Here is a 27,733-nt window from a genome sequence, read left to right as displayed (position 1 = left end):
AGACCTGTGAAGGAGAAAGTGTCATGGAATTTTAATGAGGAATGGGTGTCATGTGGGTAGGAGAGTGATATGTGAAACAATGATGGCATGAGTGTGAGACCCTGCCTATTTTAACTGTCAAGTTTCATTCACTTCCCCCTGCGAGCTGTTCACGGACTATCATATGACCCTGAGCTGTCTGCCACTTAAAGTCAAGTGGTCATAAAAGGACTTCGGCAGCATCATGCAAGTGGTGAGATTGGCAAAAGATGAGCAGATATTCCACTCTTACTTCTTACATCTTCTAATTATACATTTTGTGTACTGTGGGCATTTACCTTTTGTCAGGATTTTCAAATACACTGGTCTGAGTCATAATAAGAGCTGCTTTTTCACCAGAATAATACCTTTTAATAACACCAAGGGCTCAAGATGAATGTGATTTAACTGATTGGATACATCTTGCTATTAATCATTGACGCTGCAAATCAACCCACCAACAGACCGTGCCAGACAATGTACCAGCAGGTGGTTTCAGCCGGATCCTCTTCAGAAGTATGAGGTAGAAATAGCAGAAGAAATCTGTAAGGAGTTGCATTCATCAAAAGTAGAAAGCCCGACCTTGCATTGAGTGCTAATCTGGATTTCTGCAATTTAACGCCGAGCAGCAAAGCCTTGTGGTCAATCTCGACAGAGGCAGCCTGCAAGGTGAACTGTGAGGATAAAGGTAACCCTGACGTGAACATGAGCAATGTTTATGAAACGTATCTGAATTGTCAAACATGCAACTTCTTGGACTGCTCTCGATGTCAGTTTCATTCTCAGAATCTGCTTCAGTGTTACATTATAGATGTTAAGAATAGTTCTTGTGGCAAATTGAGGAATGTTTCAATTTTAATGAGTGTGACTTATTCTTTCACACCTGAATTCTTAGTGTACAATCGAGCCTTGCAAATACTTCCCTGGTAACTTCCAGCCATGAGCATCTGTTATACAAGGAAGCTGCCTCATATGATCATTTTTCTTACAACCTCTGGAAGTTTCTAGCCCCTCCCTGGAGAATTCTTTCATCCAGCTCCCATCATTGAAGTCTGCAGTCATTGCTTGACACAGTCCCCAGCTCAAAGTGCATTGTTCATATTGTGATTCTGTAATGGTTATCACTGTTACTGTGAGGAAATGCCTTATTTCCTGGCTTTCTTTAGGATGTCAGAGAATGACTACCAGAGCTTATTTGCATATGGCTTCTGATATCCCCTACCACCTCAAAGTGCTTGAACACTGACCTATAATTAGCCATGCAGCCACAAGGAGCATTATACAACATGAAGCAAGTGCTCAATGAATTTGATGGCTGCATTCTATGTGATCCTAACAAAGTGGGATACATCACTGTGCTCGGCTGCATTCTTCATAATTTGCACAGTGAACTGAGCGTGAAGGCATGTACGGCATGATGAGCCATCACAGAACTGGATATGGTTGAGGAAGAATCACCAGAAACATGGATGGACATGGGGAAATTAATTGAGTGTACTTGATTGAACTCCTCATGGTTTTTTCCTAAAATGGCACCGAAATTCTCTCAGCATTTTCTACCATTTCTACCTCAATGATCTTTGACATCTCGTAAAGTAAAATGAAACCTTCCTGGTAACAACTTTTGACCATCTGAGCAAGTAACTTGCAATGAAAAGAATTTATGAGCAAGTATTCTGGATGTGGTAATATATTGTGTTATTTTTAATTCCAAGTGTAACAATGTACCAAATTACACACCTCCCAGAGAGCTGTCCTTAGCACTGTACCGTCTGCTGTTACATGTCACCTTGTTCATCAGTACATGGGATTAATGTAGCATTCAATTATTGCTCCTTAGAAAGATTCTCCTCTCTTCTGTGAGTACTTTTTTGCATTCAAACCCATTCTCTGCTCCCTTGCTTGGATGTCCTTAAGGACTACCTCCATCAGATACTAGATCAATTATATAGTTGCATCTTTGTGCTTGCCCACCAAGCCCCCACGTTCCATCACTCTGTTACCTTTGGCTTTGACTCTTCTCTATCCCATCCAATCCAAGGCCTGTCTAAACTGAGATCTGTGACTAACTGGTTTTCTTCTGTCAGATCTACTTTCCCTCGATATGCAAACCTTAATCTATTTTGGATGATGCCTTGTGTCTCGAACTACGGAATATTGCTGCAGGGTGTTCTCACACAAAATACAGTATATCCTATTAGTTCAATGCCTCCTGAGGCATGTATTTTTGACCTTAGCAGTAATTTGTTTTTGCAGTAGTTACTTATGGATGTAGACATTAAAGGATGGAGAATGACTGTGAGATTAGAATTGAAATTGTCAGCTTGTCTGAAAAAAGGACATTGCAAACCTAAAGGGCAAAACTGAATGGTTTTATGTTGCATCTCAATGTTGTCATCCCTACTGTGAAGTTGTATTTGTAGGGAGTGAGACAATCTACACTAAATATTGTAAACTGTGTTGAACCAGTGTTACATTGTCCAACAACTCTTCCACAATGGCTGGAATGTAAGTTTAAGGTGCATTTGTTAATTTGGAAAGTCATAATTTGTTTATATTCAGTTTTGTTTTGTCAACAATTGCAACACCGTCATATCCTAGGCATAACTTTACAATTGATTTTCTTCCAGAGAAGACAGAATCTGCATTTTAGTCAACCAACGTTGCTGCCTTTTTCAAAGACTGTGCTTATGACATTCTGGGTGGCTTCTCATTATTTTTAAACCTACAGCGATGAGGATTTGTCTGGTCTACAGTTGACAGGCATTCTATACAGCCTGCTTCTTGCAACTTAACAAGGGAATGATTATAGTGATGAATTGCACCATTGGGGTTGGAAAGGTTGAAACTCACACTCTGTATGTACAGCGCACATAAAAAGTATTCACCTTCCTTTGAAGTTTTCATGTTTTTTTGATTTACAACATCGAATCGCAATTGATTTAATTTGGCTTTTTTGACAATGATCAACAGAAAAAGACTCGGGTCAAAGTGAAAACAGATCTCCACAAATTGGTCTAAATTTATTACAATTATTAAACACAAAATAATTGATTGCATAATTACTCATGCCCTTCAAGTCAGTATTTATTAGATGCAATTACAACCTTGAGTCTGTGTGGATAGGTCTCTATCAGCTTTGCACATCTGGACACTGCAATTTTTCCCCATTCTTCTTTACAAAACTGCTCAAGCTCTGTCAGATTCCATGGGGATTATGAGTGAACAGTCCTTTTCAAGTCCAGCCACAAATTCTCACTTTGATTGAGGTCTGGACTCTGACTTGGCCACTCTAGGTCACTAACTTTATTGTTTTTAAGCCATTCCTGTATAGCTTTGGCTTTATGCTTGGCATCATTGTCTTGCTGGAAAACAAATCTTCTCCCAAGTTGTAGTTCTCTTGCGGCCTGCATCGGGTTTTCCTTGTACAAACGTAGTTTACTGCATTCATTTTACCCTCTACCTTCACAACCCTTCCAGGGCTGGCTGCAGTGTAGCATCCCCATGGCATGATGCAGTCACCACCATGCTTCACAGTAGGGATGGTGTTTTTTAGATGACGTGTGGAGTTGACTTACACCAAACATAGCATTTAATCTGATGGTCAAAAAGCTCAATTTTGGTTTCATCAGACAATAGAAGCTTCTTCCAGCTGACTTCAGAGTCTCCCACGAGCTTTCTATCAAACTCTAGCTGAGATTTCATGTGAGTTTTTTTTTCAACAGTGGATTTCTCTTTGCCCCTCTCCCATAAAGCTGCAATTGTTGAAGCATGCGGGCAACAGTTGTTGTATGCGCAGTCTCTCCCATCTCGGCCACTGAAGCTGTAACTCCTCCAGAGTTAGCATAGGTCTCCCTCATTAGCCCCCTTCTTGCATGGTCATTCAGATTTTGAGGATGGCCTGCTCTAGGTAGATTTACAACTGTGTTATATTCTTATCTTTTCTTGATTGACTGAATTATACTCCAAGGGATAGTTTCTTGTATCCTGACTTGTGCTTTCAATAGCATTTTCGCAGAGTTGCTTGGAGTGCTCTTTTGTCTTCGTGGTGTTTTTTTTTGGCTTGAATATGGATTCACAAGCAGTTGGATCTTTCAGATACAGGCACATTTTTACTACAATCATTTGACACTCCTTCACAGCACACCGGTCTCCAAAAACAGATCTAATTATTCGACTTCTAAAACCATTTGGCTGCACCAGTGATGATTTGGTATGTCATAGTAAAGGGGGTGGATACTTGCCCAATAAACTATTCTGTGTTTTATATTTGTAATTAATTTAGATCACTTTTAGAGATGTGTTTTCTTTTTGACATGAAAGCATATTTTGCTGTTGATCAGTATCAAAAAAGCCAAATTAAATCCACTGTGATTCAATGTTGTAAAACAATAAAACATGAAAACTTCCAAGGAGGTGGGGTGAATACTTTTCATAGACACTGTGTGTATCTAAAGTTGAATAACAAGCTAGACTGATCTGGGACTTTAGTGATGTAATTGCATTTTGTTACTAACGGTATGATTAGGCTTATAGGTTAATACTTACTGTAGCTTTTCATACTTTTAATTCACCTGCTTTTCCAAAGGAAAAGCAATTGCATGCCAATAGCATTTCTTTGCATTACTTCCTTTAAAATTGGATTATATAGTACCTTGTTTTTATATTCTTCAGAATTACGATTAACTCATTTCTGATCCAGTCTAGTAGATTCTGAGGGGAATACTCCTTCAGTTGAGGCTCGAACTAGCGACCTTCCGATCACTAGATCACTAGATCACTAGATCCTGACGAAGGGTCTTGGCCTGAAACGTCGACTGTACCTCTTCCTAGACATGCTGCCTGGCCTGCTGCGTTCACCAGCAACTTTGATGTGTGCTGGTTGAATTTCCAGAATCTGCAGAACTCCTGTTTTTTAGTAGATTCTGAGGTGACTAATGAAACCAATTCAGAAATCTCCGATCTTTCTACAGGTGGGGCACAAGGTTGCTGATGGGCTGGTGGATGGATAGTTGTGAAGGGGTGTACTCCTCCTGTGGCTTATCAAGAACATTTGTGCTTTCTGATACATAACCTCAGGGTTCTCAAAGCAATCCTGAAGATTTCTTCTCCACTCTAATTGGCCATGGGGAAGTTGTTACACTTCTTCAAGGAAGTTTTAATGCAATTTTTTTTCTCTTTGGCCTGATGATCTCCTTGTGATGGGGTTGGAGTGGAGTGTTTGCTTCAAGAGTTTGGTGTCAGACAGATGAATGTGTAGCCAGTGCAACAAAGCCAATTGACGATATTTAGGATCTCAATGTGGGAGTCATTGGCCAGGGAGAGGATGCTGACAGACCTTATTTTTACTTCCAGTTAATTTGGTAGACTTTACAGAGATGGCTGTGCTATTTTAGTGTGGGCATGTGGCCAAGTGGTTAAGGCATTGGACTAGCGACCTGAAGGTCGTGAGTTTGAGCCCCAGCCAAGGCAATGTGTTGTGTCCTTGAGCAAGGCACTTAATCACTCATTGCTCTGCAACGACACTGGTGCCAAGCTGTATGGGTCCTAATGCCCTTCCCTTGGACAACATTGGTGTCGTGGAGAGGGGAGACTTGCAGCATGGGCAACTGCTGGTCTTCCATATAACCGTGCCCAGGCCTGCGCCCTGGAGAGTGAAGACTTTCCAGGCACAGATCCATGGTCTTGCAAGACTAATGGATGCCATTACTTTTCCAGTACCTTGAGATGGATGTTGTCGATTATCTCATTCCTACTCTGGCCTCTCTTCTCACCTTCATAAACTGCTCCAATAAATTATATTATAAACTTGAGGAACAGTATCTCAGTTTTCATTTAGGTGCCTTACAGGCTTCTGGACACATGTCAAAAAATTACAGATCGTGCCATCTGCTTCCTTTCTTTCAACAGTAGTTAAATCAGAATTGGGTTTAATGTCACTGTCATACGTCATGAAGTTTGATGTTTTCTGGCAGCAATACGTTGCTATACGTAATAAAAACTATAAATTACAATAAGTATATATAAAAAATTAAGTTAAATAAAATAAGTAGTGCAGAAAGAGAAGAGAAAAATGCTCATGAGTTCATTGTCTGATGGCAGAGGGGAAGAAGCTGTTCCTGAAATGTTGAGTGTCTGTCTTCAGAGTTCTATACCTACTCCTTTATAGTAGCCATGAGAAGAGGGCATGTCCTCTTAAAATAGCCTTTGTAGGTCATACCTGAACATCTTGTATAGTTCTGATCACCGGTCTTGAATGCCACAGCAGACCATGAATCTCCTGGTTCAACTACAGCTTTGGTTTGGGTATCCCTGGCATGTTCTCAAAGGCACACGCTCGTCCGCACAGGTCTTGATGAAGCTGGTGACAGCTGTGGTGTATTCATTCAGATTTGAGGATGAATCCCTGAATAGTGCCCAGGCCATCGACTCAAAGCATTCCTGTATGCACTCCTCCACCTCCCTTAACCATACCTCCTTGATCCTCTTTGGTACTGTGGTCTTCAGTCTCTGCCTGTACCCTGGGAGTAGAAATGCAGCTAAGTGATTGGACTTTTCCAAGTGTGGGTGTGGGATAACACATTAAGTGTTCTAGATGGTGGTATAACGGTGGTCAAGTGGGTTGGCTCCTCTGGTTTCACAGGTGGTATGTTGGTGGTAGTTGTTCAGAAACCTCTTCAAGCTGGCCTGGTTGAAATTTGATGTAATGATAGGAAAAGCATCAGGGTGCACTATTTCATGCCTGCTGATTACAGAGCTTAGCTCCTCCAGTGCCTGCTTGACGTTGGCTGTAGGTGGAATGTACACTGCTACCAGGTTGATGGTGGAAAACTCCCACAGCAGTTCAAATGGATGACATTTGACTCCTAGATGTTCCAGTTTGTGTCAACAGTACTGAGACAGAACTACCACGTTTGTGCACTGTAAAGCATACTCCACCTCTTTTGTTTTCACTGAGCTGCCCTGTCTTTGTGGAGAACAGTGAAGTCATCGAGCTGCAGCGCTGCATCTGAAATGGTGGGTGTGAGCCTTGTTTCCATGAAGCAAGTACACAGCAGTCCTTGATCTCCCTCTGGTACTGCAATCTTGCTCTGAGGTCTTCAGTTTTATTTTCTGGAGACAGTACATTCGCCAGCACGATAGTTGGGAGTGGAAGGCTGAGGCTTCTGCATTTCAATCATATTTGTAGCCCAGCATGGCATTCCCACTTCCATTTTCTTCAAGGGAAACTGCACTCACAACCCGAGTCTGCCATCCGAGTATTGTTGATTGTGAGTATCAATGGATATTTAGGATCAAGGGAATATTTAATGATTCCCATCACAGCTGCATGCAAGTAGATTTCATTTCATTCCTTTCATGCATTCACTCTTCCCCAATACAGGTAAACATGTACATGGATATGCGTACCATTTTTCTTGCCACTGCATTTGCTTAAGTACATCTGTAACCCTTAACATTCTCCTTTTTCGTAAAATGTTTTCACATTGTTAACTTCCCTGATACAGGCTGATTTGATGGACATTTCCAGTTTTGATTTTCTCAGCATGGTAATCTTTATGATAAAGCCCATGTGGAGACAAAAAGAAATCCTTTGTTTCCTTTCTAAATTGTAAAGTTTTAGTATTGTGACCTGGCAATTTTTAAGGTCACTGAAACAGAAGAAATACAGTAATTCCTCTGTATCCATCCTATTAAATCTTCTAACATTTAAATATCACTGAATCTTATAAACTCAAGATAATTCATGTTACATTTTTTGCAAGCTGAATTTAATATTTTGTATTCTCAGCCTCTGTATAATTCTTTGAGAAGGTGTACCATGACTCTTCCAAAGTCAATACATCCCCATGTTTAGATGATGAACCCAGACAAGAAGGCTCCTGATGGGGTTGACCAAGGGTGTATAAGCATAATCCAGTCACCTTGAGATGAAAGTCAACATGTCCGTAGCCTTTTGATTTAGTTTTGTACCTGTTCATTATCTTTAATTGTTGTGTGTATAAAAACTCATAAATCTCATTCAACACAGTTTCTACTTTCTCCATTAGTAAACAAATATTCTAATTTACTTTAAATTCTAAGTAGTTGAATTTACATTTGATTTTGCACTTGTCCCCATTATGCTGCTCCACATTATTGCATTTGATACTTTAATAAACCTGGATATATTTGAACTAATAATAATTTTTCTTACATTATAGTATTTTAATAAAGTTGTATTAATTCCTATTCACATGAAATGCATTCACAGAACAGCTATGAACCTGAAAGTGTTGTGTTAATAAGAGACAAGTGAATGCTTATAGGCTAAAATTCCCTTCCCTGTTATTTATAGAAAGGTCACTTAAGCCACTTATTTTAAATAATGTCTCCATAAAAAAAACCCTTAGCTTAAGTCCATCATTAATACATTCATAATCCAACATTTTTGAGGGCATTTATTTAACAGGTTCTAAAAATAACATATAGATTATATGATGGTTATACAGAATGTTTTTAGGTATTGTGCTCTCAATTTTCCTCATTCCCTTACTGATACTGATGCACCAGAAAAACTCTCTGTATCCAAGGCAACAGTTAAATGATCTACTTACAGAGATTTGTGTACAGTCTATTTGATGTTACTAAGGATGATGGCTCTCCTGCTGATTATCACTGTTTACTAGCGAAGCAGTGAATGGGCAGATTATGTGTATTCCACAGTTCTGTTGTCCCGTGGTCAGTAAGTCATTTGATAAGAACAGAACTTTCATCCCAATATTCACTTTAACACTATACTGCTTGTGTAATCATAAATGTCAAAAATATTTTTACTGACACATGCCTGTGATAATAAACCTGATTCTGATTGTGGTAATAATTTATTATGTATTTGTAGGCACATTTATGATGGAGTTGTCAGAGTAATCATTGAACATACCCTTAAAGCATCTAATAAGGAATTAAACAGATATAATTAGTAATATACTGAGGTTGATGTGAGAGCCTTGAATTTGAACGCTGGAATTTTATGGATCAACAATGAGATATTTCAGTTGTCTCATTTGCTGCTTTAGTTAACTTATCTGAAAAGTGGATCTAGATACCTTCCAACAAACTTACAGAAAGAAGCAAACTTTATTCCAAATGTATTATTTTACCGGAACAATGATGTTTCAGAGCAGAATGAGATTTTATTATCACAGACGTACATATGTCATGAAATTTATTGTTTTGCAGCAGCAGTGCTGTGCAGTACATTAAAATTACAAACAATTACAATAAGAATATATTAAATATATAGTACAAAAAGTGAGCAAAATACTGAGGTAGTGTCCAGGGGTTCATGAGTCATTTAGAAATTTGATGATAGAGGGAAAGAAGCTGTTCCTAAGACACTTAGGGCACATCTTCAGGCTCTTGTATTAATCATCTGCAGCTTTTTCCAGTCCTGTGCAGTGGCTTCTCCGTATTGGACAAGGATACAACCAGTCAGAATGCTCTCTATGGTAAATCTCAAAAAATTGGTTGAGTCGGTGATGTACCAAATCTTCTCAAACTCCTAACGAAATATACCCACTGGCATACCTTCTTCATAATTGCATCAATATGAAGATGGATCTTCAGAGATGTTAACATCCCGAAGCTTGAAGCTGCTCACCCTTTCACAGCTGACCCCTCGATGTGGACTGACGTGTGTTCCCTCGAATTCCCCTTCCTGAAGTCCACAAATCCGCCTCAGTCATGTTCACCCCCTCGTCACTATGTGAGATTCTGCCAATAACCGTTGTGTCATCAGCGAAGTTATAGGTGGCATTTCAGCTGTGCCTGTCAACATAGTCATGAGTGTAAAGAGAATAGAGCAGTAGGCTAAACACACATTGTTGAGGAGCGCCTGTTTTATACATTAATTACAATAGTATTAAAATAGCAAATTATTCAACCTGAACAGTGAGTGTCAAGCTTGAAGCTGTGGGTGCAAACTAACAAACCATGGGTGAACTTACAGTTCAAAAGTACTAAACAGAGTACGAAATATTTTGAGACAATGTAAGTTCTTGAAAATTCTGATGTGAATATGTATTATTTAGCTACAAAATTTATCATCCAAGAATTAGTGTATGGAGGTTTTGTAGTTGTCACTATAAAATTGACCCATAGAGCTGTGTACTTAACTGTCTGTCAATATTTTTCTCTACTTCATTTCAGCTGCAGTATTGAAATATGAAAACAATGTTATGAATATTCGGCAATTCAATTGTTCTCCCCATCCTTACTGGCTACCAAATTTTATGGATGTTTTTACTTGGTCTTTACCATTTGTTGGTGAAAAAGGTATGTGAATGGAATTTTAAAATCTGAAACGTTTAAGGCTTCTCAATAATTGTCATAACTCATAATGCATATTAGTCCATTGACTGGATATATTTCAATGTTGATATTATTGGTAAAGCATTTTAGACTATTAGCTAAGTTAGAACAAATTGTCTTAGATTAACAGCACTGAGCAACAATGGAACTATAAGTATGCAGGAAAATAAGATCTGATTCATGGGGTGGAATCTGTAAATGGCAAGGGTAGCTTGCAGCCAAAATGCAGAGAAATGAAAGCACATTGGGTAAGTAACTTGGGGGTTTGCAGTGATAATGTGAGAAGTGCTTACAGTGAATGGGGAATTTCATTCGTGTTTATTGGCATCACAATTGGATTTGTTGGCCTATGTGTATTGATCGGCATAGTATATACAATATGATAGAACACTAACTGAGCTATTCAGCAGTGGATTCCTTTCTCATGTCCACATTGAAGGGATGGAAGGTGATATTCTTAAAGTGATGTGAGTGCAACCCATTGCATCCACATTCCTGCATCCATTCAATCCTGATGAAACTATGAACTTACATTCCCTGCTGTTCTCTCACAAAAGACAATGAGACATGATTATTTTATATATATTCCTTCTGCAGTTTGTCCTGTTGTAGATATTTCTGCTTTGGCTTTGAAATATCTTTGATGCATAGAAGTTAATTGCCATTGTGACTTACCTCGAGTGTAGCAGCACCACAGGCATTTTGTGGGCTTCAAACTCATTGTTCCTTAGTGAGGCTATGCTACTGAATTGCTCCAAAAATATTGCTGATAGTTCACCTCCACTTCCCTGATCCCTCTCAGAGTAATTTGCCAGCATATGTTCTGCTCATTTTGCCTATACATGCAGGAACACGGAAGGAAATGTGAGGAAATGTAGGTGATTTGGTCCTGCCGTTCAATATGATCATGGCTGATCAACCCTAGGCCTCAATCCTCTTCTGTGTCAGTTCTAAACAGTTCTAAGTCCTTAAATCTACTGATTGAGTCTTCATAACCCTCTGGTGTGGAGAATTCCAGAGATCCACTATCCTCAGTGAGAAGAAATTTATTTATTCTTATTTTGTTGAGATACAACAAAAGGCCCTTCTGACCCTTTGAGCCATGCTGCCCAGAAACCCCTGATTTAATCCAAGCCAACTTCCAATGACCAATTAGCCTACCAACTAGTACATCGCTGGACTGTGGGGAGAAACCAGAACATATGGAGTACATACAAACTCCTTATCTACAATAGCGGGAATTGAACCTGGGTCGTTGGTACTGTAAGACGTTGTGCTATGCTACCATGCCGCCCTGTTTCTGTGTACCTTGGTAATAAGTCACTGCCCCCTCACCTTGTAACTGCGTGGTCTGAAATGTTGCTGTGTAATTATGCTCCCAAAGGGAAATGACTACTGGAGTATCATGGATGGGAGTAGCTGGGTATTGTTGGCACCTTGTTGTCAACACAATGTCTTTGAATTAAAGGTTCAAGATTATCTGTTGTCATTTTTCAGTCCACGAGTATGAGGAGAATGAATAATCGCTACTCCAGATCTGATGCAGCATAAAAACCCCAATAAGCATAAAACCAACAATAAGTATAAATCCAATCCTATGAAGCATGACGTACAAGTAACTGTTGAGTATGGCCATATATACATAAGGTTAGCTTATGTACTGACTGATTATATATACATAAGGTGAAGGTGGGAGGGTATTGGGAAGGGTTAATGGGTGGAAGTTTAGGTCAGCCTGATGGCTTGGGAGGAGGAACTGTTTTTGAGTCTAGCGGTCTTGGCGTGGATGCTACGTAGCCTCTTCCCTGATGGGGGCAGGGCAAACAGTCCAGAAGCAGGGTGTGTAGGTCCATTGTGATATTGCTAGCATTTTCCAGCAATGCTTTGAATATATTTCCTTGGTGGTAGGTCTACTGGTACATCTGATACACCAATGGCAAACTTCACAAACCTAGGAAGTCAGAAAGCATCAAATACTTGTAGAAAGTAGACTTCATATTTAATTCACTGAGTAAATAAACTGCATGTTATTGATCATTTTAGATAACACAGGCAGGGAAAGTATTCTGACCTCTAAATACAATCTTTCATGACAGTTACATGGTTGAGGTTCACGCTGACAGAATATATCTGTGTTGCATGCAGATTGTTAACACTCTATATACTTACAGCTGGTAAAAAATGGGCCATTATTCTTCCAAATATTGCATGGTGGGTAAAAGGGACTCACACAAATACAATCAGGGGTGCATGCACTCGCACTATTTTGAGCACAATTTGGCTTCATTTGATCCCAAGCTGTTTCCTACATTTTTATTCATTCCCTTTGGATCTATAACCTCTAGTTTTATGTTCAGATTATTGTTAAAGAATGTGAAACATGCTTCCTTTAAACCTCCTTTAATCTTTTGAGCTACAAGTTTTATTGCATTTGTTTTTCTTTAGCACTCCTAAGCTCGCCTTTCAGAATCACTTTTCTTTGGAACAAGGTCATTCCATGGAACGACAATGTATCACTAGTAAAATTTTCCCTTTACTGTCAAATTCTCAGAATGTTTGTACTTGTTAACACTCTACTGTTTCAAAGAGCAATAATTTGTATCTTAAAATATATATGCCTTTCCCTAAATCATTTACTTTATAGATCCAGATACCTTGAATTTTTAAACTCACCGGATAATTAGTAATTACTGTTAAAGAAGGCCATTTATTAATTAATGAATAATATGATAAAAATTACATTTTATTCAAAAGAATCCTTATTTCCTCAGCTCCCATTCCCTAAAGTTGTATTTTTTTTTCTGACCACTGCTCTAAATTGACTGATCACCAATTTTATTTTTTTAACAGTTCCTGCCCCTTTGAAGAAATAGTCAGGGACATTATATCCATATAAAAGCCTCAGCTTTCCCAATCTCTGTGTAGAATTCAAATTTTTAATAATTAGCTTTAAGACTCTGCCTCTGGGCCTGATAGTATTCTTACTGTGTTTGTAACTATAACTGCACTCAAACTTCAGACCTAAATATCCTGTTATTTGAATCATATGTTGGACTGGTTTGGATCGATATAATTTTATACAATCCAATGCACTACAGACAAACCCATGGCTTGCAACATCAGTTGAATAGTTAGTGTTGTCAGTATTTGATTCCAGTGGATTATGAGACCACAACACTTACAATAGAATCCAATTAGATAAAAATGTAACATCTTAACTTTTATTGGAAGACAGTTTTTCTTCCATATTCTTTATTTATGCCTCTCTTCACAATTCTATTAGTTTAATTTTGATACAAAGCGTTGCAAGTGCACAAGCAGCACAGCCTGGAATTTGCTGTTCTCTCTGATTCTCATCAGGCTTCATTGCCAGCTTCAGCAATAGAAAAACTGAACTCGGGACTTGATGTATGAAATTCAAAAGACTTTATGACATTATGCTTAAATTTACATTCAGTTCTATCCTTGTTTCAGTGACAGAGATGTTGGTGAATGTTCTAAATATCTGCTCCGATGATGAACTCATGACAGACGGAGATGAGATATTTGATGGTAGGAAATTTTTGTTAAGTTACGAAGTGTTGAATGGTCAAGGAGAAACAGTACCACTATCATATAGATTACCTTTTACCGAAAACACTTAGCACGATCTGTAAAACCCTTTGCAATAAAATACATTACATAGCCCTGTAACATAGCAAGGCATTTAATTAAAGGGAGATTATAAGAAGAGCAGGTGAACCAGGTGTATTTTAAAGAGTGTCTTAAAGGATTGAGTATGTCAGGGTTCTAAGTAGGGAACATCAGAACAGGGCTTAGATGTCTGAAAGCAAGAGACCAAACACAAGGCAAAGGTGAAAGGAACATATTGTTCCTGATTGAGATTTAAAAAATAATTCAGGTTACGTCATTGAATGGGACTAAGATAGAGGAACAGTGAAGGAGGATAATCTGGTCAAACATTGTGCAGAGAGTTTGAAAAAGACATGAGAGACCTGGGCACAGAGCATGTAATTTATGACTTTAGTAAAGTTATGTTGATGCTGTGACTGCACTGAAAACCTAAGTGAAAAAGATCCATCAAGAGGCTGCATGTAATTGTGTTTTTTAAAAAAAAAGTCAGAAAATGCTGGAAATATTCTCAGGTGAGACAGCACCTGCGGAGAGAGAAATGGATTTAACATTTTGTGTTGGTAAGTATTCTCAAGAACTAGGGAAAGTTAGAAGTTAATATTTTGAATGCAGATAATGGCTAGCAGTTTATTTGAAATGAAGCCAAGAGCTGGAGGTGGACTGCATGCGTGAGACAAGTTATTTGAAGGATTGATAAAAGGCGGGTTCAAGTCTAGGGCAAGGATAAAAGTAGAATGAAGAATCGTGGAAGCAGCTGAATATAGATTCTGTGATAAAATACGTTAGAGCTGGGGTTGCAGTAAGCAGAGAAATGGTAATGGCAGCAGATAAAGATCATGTTACTAAAATGATCCTAGAGTAGAAAAGATCTGAGAGAGATCAAATTGCTTCAGAGGTTTTGGTGGTTTAACTCCATAGAGGTATTAATTTTCATTTAGTCTTTGTTCACAATTGGTGACTTTTGTTAAAGCTTATTTTCACAAAATAAATATATTGTATATTTCATGATTCTCAAATTAATTTTATATTTTGTTGTCTAGAAGTATAGAATCATGCGAGTTAAGCTTATATTGTCTAAACTAGACTTTTTCCTTCCAAGCAAATGCTGCTGCAGCTCGAAAAGAGGTTATCAGGAACAAAATTCGAGCGATTGGCAAAATGGCAAGAGTGTTTTCTGTGCTCAGGTAAGAAGAATGCATGTCATAACTGAAACACTTCTCTGTAATATGCAAAGCATATAATTTTTGAATCTTCATCAAAAGATTCAATAATTCAATCACAAAAATAAAAAACTATTATTAAATAATTAATCTTCTATGGGGATAAATGCTATTTATGAAAAATCATTGAACATTTGAATTTAATTTTGATAACTATTATGAATTTTATTGTTCATCTAAAGAAATGTTTAAAAATTAGAATTTAAAATAACTTCAGCATGCTCTTCATCTTTATGGCAGTCAACGCCAAGAATGACATGTTTCCACTCCAGTTCTCAGTGTCCTGAGTTGGTTGAATCTGCACACTCTGCCACAGGCAGTGCTGGTGACAGGGCAGGAAGTCAGATCATTAAAATGATGTGCATGCCTTCCTTGCTGGTGAATGGCTTCTGGGTGCTCTCGTCTGTGTTTTCCCGGATGCTCCTTCTCCAGTTCAGATATTCATGAGCCAAATAGGCCCATGAATTGCTGATAATGGTAAATAAATGTCTATGAAATATTTTTCTTTCTTGCCATGACAGGGTTTGGAGTAGTGTGTTTGTTTTGGGTATCTAGTTATGAACATATGAACTATATGGCTACTGATAGAGCTGGATTACCTGAGCTTTAGAGTTGACAATGTTGGCTTGTGAGAGGATATTGACATTGGTTCATTTATCCTGCCAAAAGGAATTTTGCACAGATGGAATTGGTGATGCCTCTCCAACTTAAGGAAGGCTGCCACATTTCTAGCATGTGTAGGAGGGTCGAGATTACTGTAGTTCCGTACACCATGAACTTAGTTTTTGATTTGATGTTTTAGTTTTTGAACATTCTTTTTCTCCAGTTACTGAAGGCTCAGTTGGGACACTGAAGGAAATAATGAACTTTTGAATTTACACGTTTGTGCTTTTGAAAACTATAATTCAGTCTGCTTGCTTTAGCCATCAGGAAGCAAATTCCAGACTCTAATGGCTCACCGTGTTAGAATTTTTCTCAAGTCATCTCTGGTTCCTTAAGAATTACCTCTTATCCATATCCCTTCAGTACTGAGCCTTCTGCTAATAGACATGGTTTTTGTTTATTTGTTTAAAAAAAATCCCTCATCACTATAAAGAAATCTTAAATCTGCACAAATCTTTTTTGCTTCCAAAGGAACTATCGCAGCTTCTTTGGTCAGCTAAAAAAAAATTCCCCTCTGATATCTTGTACCTGCCACTTGTGTCTCAGCTTTTGACATTAATGACTCTTAATAATGGTGCCCAGAACTGGAACACAGCATTTTTGCTAGTGCTGAATCAGATTTAATATAAATTCATTGCTTTTGTTCTCTATATCTCATTTTTATAAAAAGAGGGATGCCATATGCCTTATTTAGTCATCCTTTTAATTTTGCCTGCCATTTTAATTTTGAAATAAAACCCCTTTCCTTCAATCACTTGAAGGTTATCCCACTTTGTTTATACTGACTCAGTGAAGTGGATCACTTCACACATCTCCATATTGTATTTTATCCACCATGTGTCCACCTGTACCTACAGCCTATGGCTGCTTGAAGTCCATTGCTTTCATTTTGTTTTGCTAACTACACTTGTAGCTTGTCATTACCTGTATAGAACTTTCTTGTGATCATTTATATATCTCAGTATTTGCATTTGCTCTTGCTCTTGCAGATGTTTCTTGAACTGGAAGAAGTTATTGATGTCTCAAGGATATCAAAAACTTCTTCCAATTCACGAAACATCTTTACATGGCCCTTTCTTTCTGTCCCTTAAGTGGTTTAATATCTAAACATCTGCTGCTCCTTAATGTTAGAAACTTGGATTTTTTAAAATCCATTTTTTGATAATTTTGTGTGAGAATTTCTAACTATCCCCTCATTCTTCTCATGAAATGTTGTATCATGGCCTCTGAATATTGAACAGTTTAGCAATGAGAAAAACTTACACTATTCATCCCTCAAAACTTTTCGATGTTTGAAATGGTTATTAACCTCAATAGAAGTCTTTTATGACTGGCCTAAGTGTAACTTAAGATATCAATCATAGTCAGTTTTTCCATGAATCCTTCCAAACTGCATGGGATTCTCAGAACTACATAGACCACTAGGCAATGCATTTTCACTGATTTTGAGTACATTTTGCAAACTTAATACATATTGTCACTCATAACATTCGAAGAGAAAAAAATTATATTATCATTATTCTTACTGAAAATCATTTTCCATTAATCTGTTCACACACATGAAAGCTGTGCTCTTCTGAAATCTGTCCATAGTCAAAGTATAAAAGTATATCATCAGGTTTTGTTAGAAACTAATACGTCACCAGATCCCAGATTAGCAAAACATCATCTCTAACATGACAATATCTCAGAAACTGAGTTTTGCATTTTAAAAGTGCTTCATTTGGATCTAAATTAAAAACAAGTGTTTGAATTGAAAAAAAATGCAGATCTTAAAACAAAACAGAAATATTCAGCAATTGGTGGTATCTGTGGAGAAAGAAAAAGAGTTAACATTTAGGTCAATGGACCTTCAGTTAGATTATTAGGATGGGTGGAGAAGAGAGCCATCCAGCTGATACATTATCTGCCTAATATCTAGTTACGAGGATACAACCCAAAAGATCATGTGGAAACCATGGGGTACAGAACAGTGCTGGAAGTTTGCTATTATATGTTTACAGAAAGTTTGCTTTTACTCTTTTTTGTAAACCCATGTTAGCTTCCAGTGATATGTTCCTTTAATTCTCCTGCTGGATCCTTTGTGGTTTGTCATCTGAATCAACAATTTGGATGATAATGTGGGAAACTGAATCAGCAAATTTGCAGATGACACCAAGTTTGGGTGCAGAGTAGACAGTGAGGAAGGCTATCAAATCTTGCAGTAGGATTTGGACCAGCTGGAAAAATAGCCTGAAAAATGGCAGATGAAATTTAATGCAGCCAAGTGTGAGGTGTTGCACTTTGGGAGGACAAACAAAATGAATGAAAGGGTACTCAGCAGTGCAATAGAACAGAGGTTTCTGAGAATGCAGATCCATAATTTCTTGAAAGTGGCATCGTAGGTAGATAAGATCATAAAGAGAGCATTTGGTACATTGCCCTTTATAAATCAAAGTATTGAGTACAGGAGTTGAGATGTTATGTTGAAGTTGTATAAAACTTTGGTGAGGCTAAATTTGGAGTATTGTGTGCAGTTTTGGTCACCTTCCCTCGGAGAAGATATCAATAAGATGGAAAGAGTACAGAGAAATTTACAAGATTGTTGCTGGGGTTTGAAGACCTCAGTTACAAGGAAAGGTTGAGTAAATTTGCAGCATAGGAGAATGAGGGAAGATTTAATAGAGGTAAACAAAATTATGAGAGGTATAGATAGGGGAAATGCAAGTAGGCTTTTTCTACTGAGGTTGGGTAAAACTAAAACTAGAGGTCATGGGTTGAGGTTAAAGGGTGACATATTTAAGGGGAACCTGAGGGGGGACTTCTTCACTCAGAGAATGTTGCAAGTATGGAATAAACTGCTAAGTGAAAGTGGGAGAAATGGGTTAAATTTCAATATTTAAGACAAGTTTGAATATGTACATGGATGTGAAGAGTATTGAGAGCTATGGTCCGGGTGTTGGTTGATGGGATTATGCAGAATAACACTTCAGCTCAGATTAGATGTGCCAAAGGGCCGGTTCTGTGCTGTAGAGCTCTTTGACTCTGACTCTATCCCTACTCTCATACATGTTCTCAGTCTTTGTCTTTTTACACTGCAAATTGCAAAGAAATCCATTGCAAATTTGAGAAAACACCTCACCTTCTATTCAAAAACATTTCAGTGCTTGGGAATCCAGAAACATTGCATTATTGGATTCAACAATTTAAGATGTCATGCCATTCCTGATTGTGTCAGTTTTGAAGTTATGTCATTTGCCTGTAAGATTAATTGTGTTACCTGATCTGCTGGATATTTCCAGCATTTTCCTCTGTTTCAGATTTCCAACAGCTGCTGCATTCTGCCCCTTACAGTTCCAGGTTGCTGATAGAAAGACAGCCATCGTCGCCACACTGCCACAATACCTCCTTTGTTTCCCCATTCTCTCTGCAAGTTAAAGCACGCTAGCTTTCTTGCTTCTCCCATTCTGATGAGGTATTTTTGAACTGAAATGATGGTTCTGCTTCTTTTCAGAAAGAATATCATCTGCTAATAATTATTAATAACACACTTAACATGAACATTCAGCTAGTGGATGGATTTTGGCTTTGTGATAAATAACCTCACTGCTGTATGCAAGAAACATTTTCTCACTTTGCTCACATAATTCTGACCTTAAATTTAGGGAGATTTATGACTTTAAAAAAATCACACTTTATTTGCTTTTTTTTCCCAGAGAGGAGAGTGAGAGTGTTTTAACTTTGAAAGGTCTGACTCCAACCGGTATGCTGCCTAGTGGAGTGCTGTCAGGAGGCAAACAGACTTTACAAAGCGGTAGGTGTGCTTTGCCCACCATCCTTGCCAAAAATCTACTGTGCCTAAGTACTGCTCCCTTTATGACCTTTCATATTATTTTCTAGCAGTTCTTGTAGGTGGTTTTAAAAAATAATACAACATGTTGCAATTCCATAGGAATAATCGGACCTTTAATTCATGAACCTCAAAATGTTCACCAAGTATGAATTACACATGTATGTTAAATTTATGTGGAAAACAAATAAAACTGCAGATGTCAAGATCTAAAACAAACAACAGGAAATGCTGGAAAAACTCAGCAAGCCAAGCAGCATTCGTGGAAAGAGAAACCAGTCAATGTTGTGGATCAGAGATCCTTCCTGAGAACTAGAGAATGAGTAGTAGGTTTACAATACGAAGTGAAGTGTAAGATAGGCTAAAACAAATGAGATGATAAGGAGCATGGAGACTAACTACCTTAATGAAGTGGAGTGAGAAAGGGACATTAGTATGATGGGAATTGATCAAAGAACAGTTTACCTAAAGTTGGAAAATTCAGTCAAGCGCCTAGATGGAAGGTAAGGGGCCTAGATGGAAGGTAAGGGGCCCCACAACGGCAATGGAGAAGGGCACTGTCAGACATCTTTTAATGGGGGGTGGGAGGAGGGAGATTGGGAATTAAAGTGGCATGCAACAGAAATCACAGGATTACTCCTATGGACTAAACAGGAGTGTTCGACAATGCAATCACCCATGCTGTATTTGGTTTCTCTGCACTAAATACTGGGAAAGTGCAGATCTAAAATAGAAAGTAGAAATGTAAGAAGCACATAGTCAGCATCTGTATACAGAATATATCATTATTTCCTGCTAAATCCTTCATCAAATCTCTGATGAATTATTGTTAGTTCTATAAATACTTTTTCTTCTTTAAAATGTCAAAAGTATACACAGGAAGATAACAAGCTTTCAAGTGTATGACAATGACATATTTAATCCAGTCATGAAACATTGATGAGAAACTTGTCATTTGGCATTTCCCTTTTCCTTCCGAGGAAAATCCTTATCTGAGATCAGAAAGGTCATGCAGAAATAGAGAAGTTACAATACAGGAAATATGGAAGGAACATTCTGCATTATGCAAGAAAGATATACTTATATTCACATGTTATTTAAATTACAGTAGTAGGACTGTGTACAGCAAGCTCCCACAAATTGCATGGTAATAATAGCTTTGAAATGATTAGATTCTGTTGATGTAGGTTATTGTCATAACTATAAATTAACATATCAGAATATTATTGTGATAAAACACTTGACTAATCTTTACATACCAGTAATGGATATTCTTTGAGGTAGATTTAGTTAAGGAAGGTAGCATAGGAAATGTAATTGATATGAATGTTATTTCTCCTAAATTTTATCATCATACTTAAAATTACCATTATGCGCTCTGGAGTTGAAGCTTGGTCCATCAACTGTTGCTCAGTATTTGTACTGTTCTGTGATTCCTACAATATTAGCTCTATCCATGATGCTTGAATAGGTTATTTTTTTCTTGACATTCCATGTCTCTCTGTTTTCTAAGGTTGTTAGCATCTCTTGAAGAATGCCAAGAAATTCATTCTGCAACAGCAGTTCATATGAAGTGTTCTGTAGCATGAGGAATTAGGAATGTGGCACAATATATTCTTATAAAATTGCATCACAAACAATTAGGCTCAGTTCTGTGCCAGTAGTTCCTTCTGTCGTGAGTTCCTTTTTCCAGAAATGTTGATGAGGTGGAATATGTACAGTGGAAGTACTTGTCCTCCGATTGGGGAGAACGTTAACTTCTCTCCAGGTCATTCAGTTCGGTGATGATGTTGACGCTAGGAACTAGACCGCAGTTCTTGGCTCAGCAAAGATATGTGCACCATCTTGGGAATTACACCAGGGAGGAAATAAAATGAATTAATAAGTTGATAAATCATTAAGACCACAAATTTACACCATCTGTGCTATTGATGATAAAAACCTACTGACAGATTTGCTTGCATTCTGCTGAGGTTTACAAAAATGTAGTTTGAGTCACGACATAAGTTACATCACTAGAGACACAAGAGACTGCAAATGCAATAAAACAAACTGTTGCAGGAAGTCAGTGGGTCTAGCAGCCTATGAAGAAGTAAAGGAAGAGTCAGCATTTCAGGTTCTTTTCCTCTACAGATGTGGCTTGACATTGCTATTCTCTTGAATTATTTAATTGCTACAATTTACAAGCCACACCTGAAAACAACCCTGCTGCCAAAATAGATTTGTATGGATGCTACAGAAATTTACATGTATCATTTACAATTCCAAGAGGCAAAGTAAATGCTGAAAGGTTAAGAGTAACAAGATGTTTCATTTTAAGCAAATTCATTTCTAAACATAAGAATACTTGAATATAATTTCCAACTACCTTTCATAGAAGAACCAACACAGATGATTTAATAATGAATGCACCAGGTATGTATACTTGGAGGAAGTGTTGCATCTGTGATTGTAATTGAGATGAAAGTGGGTAATATAAGCACTGAAAATCTGATGCATCAGAAATTGCTTCATGTCTGGCAAGCTGTACTTGCTGATCCATAAGGCCAAGGGTAGAGGACACTACTTCCTGTGAGCAACCATCACATAGGAGCAATAAGAGCCCAAAGGAACTCAGATGCAGTACTTTGATGTTTGATAACTCAGCAAAGGACATAAGCACTAGAATTTCCTTATCATTGATACTACTTTATTATTGGTAGCTATACTGAATTACAGTGAAAAATTTGTTTGTATGCCATCTGGGCAGATCATGCCATGAAGCCTTGCTGTATTTTTTTCCATTTTTCAAATGGTACAGTGTCTGTTTGACCAAGCCTTAAAAGTCACACATATCAAACTTTGATTGATAACACTTCATTTAAAATCTCTAAGGATGATAATGCTAGGTAAAATATGCAACAAAAATATCAATTATGCAGTTGTGTTTTAGAGATATTATATTGCATTGTAATGTTGATGGTGCATTTTTAACTATTGTCCATATATAACGTTCCAAATTATAAATGTTAAGATGCTGTACTATGATCAAACAGAAGTACCAGATCATTCTATGTTCTTATATTCCAGAATTGATCCAAAGCCATTTGATCACTTAGGTAACAATATGATAATCACTGAAAAATGCACTTAACTGTTCAAACCCAAGTTTCCTTGTTTATTTAAGGATAGTTTATCTGTCGTTAATTTTTGAAGTATTGTTTTTCCATAAGAATGGTAAAACTTCAAACTAAGTTGAAAAAAATTAATAAAGCTCAACTGTACCTACAATGTATGAGTCCAACTTGGACTATTTTGACTTCAGCATTTAAAAAATTTTATATAATGGCTATTTGAATACAAACCTTTCCTATTGCGTATACTTCTTCGTGGTTAAGGTTGCTGAGTAGCAGAAAACCCACACAAGCTTTCCCAATGACTAGCTGACTGAATGTGCCATGTGGTGAGACTGAAGTTTTTACAATCAAGAAATATTCTAAATTCAATTTTGATCCTCAGTAAATTAGCTACACACCATTGACAACTGATTCATGGAATAGTATGTCACTGAAAAGGTCACAATATATTGCTCATCTTAATTGCTCTTTGGAATGTCGTAGTGAGCCAGTTTTTTGAACTATTGATGTCCCATTAAGTTGAGATTTTTACTCAATGACAAAGAAGGCAGGAGGTTTATTTTCAACTTGGGAGATGCTGATGTTGCTGTATGCTTCTGTCCTTGTCCTTTTGGATGTAATAAGTTGAGGTATATAAAAGGTTATGAAAAATCTTCATGATTTACTGCAGATGATGCAATGCAGTCATAGTGTAGTAGGGTGGACGTATAAATGCATCCAATGAGTGATTCTAGGTTGCCTTATCCTAAATAGTCTTAAAATCATACTTTTTGGAAAGAGGTCCTTTAGCCCGCCAAATCTGTGCCAACCACCAAGCACGTTGACCATTTGACTGATTATTGTCTTATAAATGGTGGAAAGATTTGGGTGAGTCAGGAGGTAAGCATTTCAGTTCAGAGTACTCAATTTTTAATTTGCTCCTGTATACATAGAAAATAGAACTTAGAATAGTACAGCACAGTACAGGCCCTTCGGCCCACAATGTTGTGCCAACCCTCAAACCCTGCCTCCCATATAAGCCCCCACCTTAAATTCCTCCATTTACCTGTCTAGTAGTCTCTTAAACTTCACTAGTGTACCTGCCTCCACCACTGACTCAGGCAGTACATTTCACGCACTAACCACTCTCTGAGTAAAAAACCTTCCTCTAATATCCCCCTTCAACTTCCCATCCCTTACCTTAAAGCCATGGCCTCTTGTATTGAGCAGTGGTGCCCTGGGGAAGAGGCACTGGCTATGCACTCTATCTATTCCTCTTATTATCTTGTACACCTCTATCATGTCTCCTCTCATCCTCCTTCTCTCCAAAGAGTAAAGCCCTAGCTCCCTTAATCTCTGATCATAATGCATACTTTCTAAACCAGGCAGCATCCTGGTAAATCTCCTCTGTACCCTTTCCAATGCTTCCACATCCTTCCTATAGTGAGGTGACCAGAACTGGACACAGTACTCCAAGTGTGGCCTAACCAGAGTTTTATAGAGCTGCATCATTACATCGCGACTCTTAAACTCTATCCCTCGACTTATGAAAGCTAACACCCCATAAGCTTTCTTAACTACCCTATCCACCTGTGAGGCAACTTTCAGGGATCTGTGGACATGTACCCCGAGGTCCCTCTGCTCCTCCACACTACCAAGTATCCTGCCATTTACTTTGTACTCTGCCTTGGAGTTTGTCCTTCCAAAGTGTACCACCTCACACTTCTGCAGGTTGAACTCCATCTGCCACTTCTCAGCCCACTTCTGCATCCTATCGATGTCTCTTTGCAATCTTTGACAATCCTCTACACTATCTACAACACCACCAACCTTTGTGTCATCTGCAAACTTGCCAACCCACCCTTTTACTCCCACATCCAGGTCGTTAATAAAAATCACGAAAAGTAGAGGGCCCAGAACAGATCCTTGTGGGACACCACTAGTCACAATCCTCCAATCTGAATGTACTCCCTCCACCACCACCCTCTGCCTTCTGCAGAAAAGCCAATTCTGAATCCACCTGGCCAAACTTCCCTGGATCCCATGCCTTCTAACTTTCTGAATAAGCCTACAGTGTGGAACCTTGTTGAATGCCTTACTAAAATCCATATAGATCACATCCACTGCACTACCCTCATCTATATGCCTGGTCACCTCCTCAAAGAACTCTATCAGGCTTGTTAGACACGATCTGCCCTTCACAAAGCCATGCTGACTGTCCCTGATCAGACCATGATTCTCTAAATGCCTATAGATCCTATCTCTAAGAATTCTTTCCAACAGCTTTCCCACCACAGACGTAAGGCTCACTGGTCTATAATTACCCGGACTATCCCTACTACCTTTTTTGAACAAGGGAACAACATTCGCCTCCCTCCAATCCTCCGGTACCATTCCCATGGACAACGAGGACATAAAGATCCTAACCAGCGGCTCAGCAATCTCTTCCCTCTCCTCGTGGAGCAGCCTGGGGAATATTCCATCAGGCCCCAGGGACTTATCTGTCCTAATGTACTTTAACAACTCCAACACCTAGTATTTTTACACTCCAATACATAGTATTTATGTGTAAAATATTTATTCCAGTTAACTTTTTGATCAGTAGTGACACCTGGGACACTGATTTTGGAATAACTAGTGATAATAATGGCATCGAGTATCAAGGTTACTCATCCTTTGGTTTGATCCTTTCATACTCAAGAGGATCCTTGCCTAGTCCTCACGTGACACAAATATTGCCACCTATCAATGTATCACATTATCCTGTCCTGGCCCTATATATGAGGAAATTGAAATAAATAGTGTGGAGTTATTAATGAACATTCCCAAATCTGACTTTCAGAAGGAGGGTCATTGGTGAAGCTGAAGAAACTTCCCCTGAGGAACTTCCTTTTAGTAATGTACTGCAGTTGAGATATCAGGACAAAATAGCCAAGCCTGAGTGACTTTTCCCAAAAAAGAACAAAGGGTTCAGATTTTTTTGTCATTCATGATTGATAGTTGGCATGAACATGATGGGCCAAGGCAAAGTCAAAGTGGGTTATCCTTCTCTAATTTCATTTGAACTCTTGTGTTTTGTTAGGTCATTTTAGAGGTCAATTAAGAGCCAGTCAACTTGATTTGGGTCTGGAGTTATATGGAGGGGTGATTTCTTCAAATTAAGACACTGAATTTCTAGCCCCAGCACGCTACATCTCTGTATTATTAGTTAACACCACTGAATTGCCAGCCCAGTACCACAACCTCTATGCTGTCATCCTATTATTGACACCAATGGTATCGCATATCAGCAATAATCCCAGTGGCGAGACATTTTCCTGAATGGCCATGGCAAGATCTTATTTCAGAGTTCAATAACCATTCACAAATATTTCTCATTTCCAGAAAATAATTCAAGTGATGCAACTGTCCAGGCAACAGATAATTTGCTAAAATTGTCTTCATTCAATAATTCCCATTACCATGCCTGAAAGTTTTACAATGCACCTCATGTTTTACTTCAAAAATAAATTTTTAAAATTATTATGAACATGATTTTGAGTTCCTGGACTGCATGTAGGTCTGACATCAGATGAAAAGACATAAAGGATGAACATTTAAAAGAAAATTCTGCTAAGGATTTGAAGACTTGTCAAGCAATTTAAAATAATGACTTTCTTTTCTGATCTCTATGTTTGAAGTGCTAAACACTGTAATTTATTAGGTCTTTGCTTGACATAAAAGAAGGACATTATATTTTAGTTATGTAGCATGCTAAGGGAGCATGAATATTTCTTCTTCCTAAAGTAACTTTACTGTTACTTAAGCTAATCAGTTTTATAAGAAGACAAGTTGATATTATACAAGGAGAATTTGTTTTGAAATTTCAAGCAAGTAAATTTAAAGATCTAATAAATGTTATTGCATAGTCATCAGTTTCAATGTGTAAAAGGGAGGGACAGAGACTACACAGCTCATTTCTTGTAGAGCTTCCATCATGTTTACAGAGTTAGTCAGATATCTGTTGATTGCCAATGATTGAAATTCACAGTAATCTGCAGCTTGATGTTGGAAATATAAAATCTGTGATGGTCTTATTATTCTATTTGATTGCTTTATCAACAATCTCAGTATTAAATATCTGCCTGAGCTTCTTGTAAAATTTGCGTAATTACACTGTGGGGTAAATTCTGTTTCACAGTTTTTACTTTGACATAGTTGCTGACCTGCTGTGCATGATACTACCACTAGATGCTCTTTACTCAAAGCAGCGGGATGAACAATTTCAGACTGCAGAGTAAATATTTGTTACTTTCCATTGATTTCTGCTGTGCATTAATGTCAATGTATTGTGACTTGGGAAGGATGCCAGAAAGAAATTGGTTCACACACTGCAGCTCAGATCTGGAGTTCATTTCTTCCCAATTATTTCAAAGGGAAATTGATTTTGCCACAAATTCTGAAACTTGTTCATCATGTTTAAATAATAAGATTAAGTGCCTTGTGCAAAAATGTGCTTTAGATTTCTAGCACTATATGGAACAGCATATATATCATCTTATCCTAAAATGTTCTCAGCCCTATTTGCTTCATGATGTCTTTGAGCAACGTGGTATTTTTTAAAGAAGTATCTTTTTCCCTGAACTGCATCGTGGCAATTAATTTGCAAGGTGCAGTGAAAGCACATAGAAAGCACCTGGATGTTGCTATTAAGTGTTTCTAGTTCTGAACTGCTGGGACTCACCTGCTAAAATGGATGCAATCTAGGGCTTCCATGAATATGTTTTCAAAATGTAAATTCTGAGATTACTAATGATACCGAAGCTGCCAGTCCACATCCTATTGATTTCAATGGGAATAGCAGGTCTGCAGTGAAGCTTTTTCCCTTACTCATGTTTAATTTACAGATTTTAGTTTTTTAGTACCTTTTAGGTGCTATGGGA

The 27,733-nt window shown here is 38.0% G+C and overlaps 1 protein-coding gene across 3 annotated transcripts in view; it reads left to right on the top strand.

Annotated features, from left to right (window-relative positions):
* Positions 1 to 27,733, top strand: part of LOC140200830 (protein phosphatase 3 catalytic subunit alpha-like) — a 422,916-nt gene that overhangs the window by 384,103 nt on the left and 11,080 nt on the right. For all 3 annotated transcript variants that reach the window (XM_072264453.1, XM_072264455.1, XM_072264454.1), the window contains 4 exons: positions 10,210 to 10,335; positions 13,846 to 13,923; positions 15,104 to 15,188; positions 19,583 to 19,680. In XM_072264453.1, coding sequence (XP_072120554.1) covers positions 10,210 to 10,335; positions 13,846 to 13,923; positions 15,104 to 15,188; positions 19,583 to 19,680 — 387 coding nt within the window. The remainder of the gene's footprint in view (positions 1 to 10,209; positions 10,336 to 13,845; positions 13,924 to 15,103; positions 15,189 to 19,582; positions 19,681 to 27,733) is intronic.

Source organism: Mobula birostris, chromosome 7 (assembly GCF_030028105.1).
Source record: "Mobula birostris isolate sMobBir1 chromosome 7, sMobBir1.hap1, whole genome shotgun sequence".
NCBI classification, from domain to species: domain Eukaryota; kingdom Metazoa; phylum Chordata; class Chondrichthyes; order Myliobatiformes; family Myliobatidae; genus Mobula; species Mobula birostris.
Note: the sequence above shows the minus strand (reverse complement) of the source record. Positions and strands in the feature narration are given on the sequence as shown.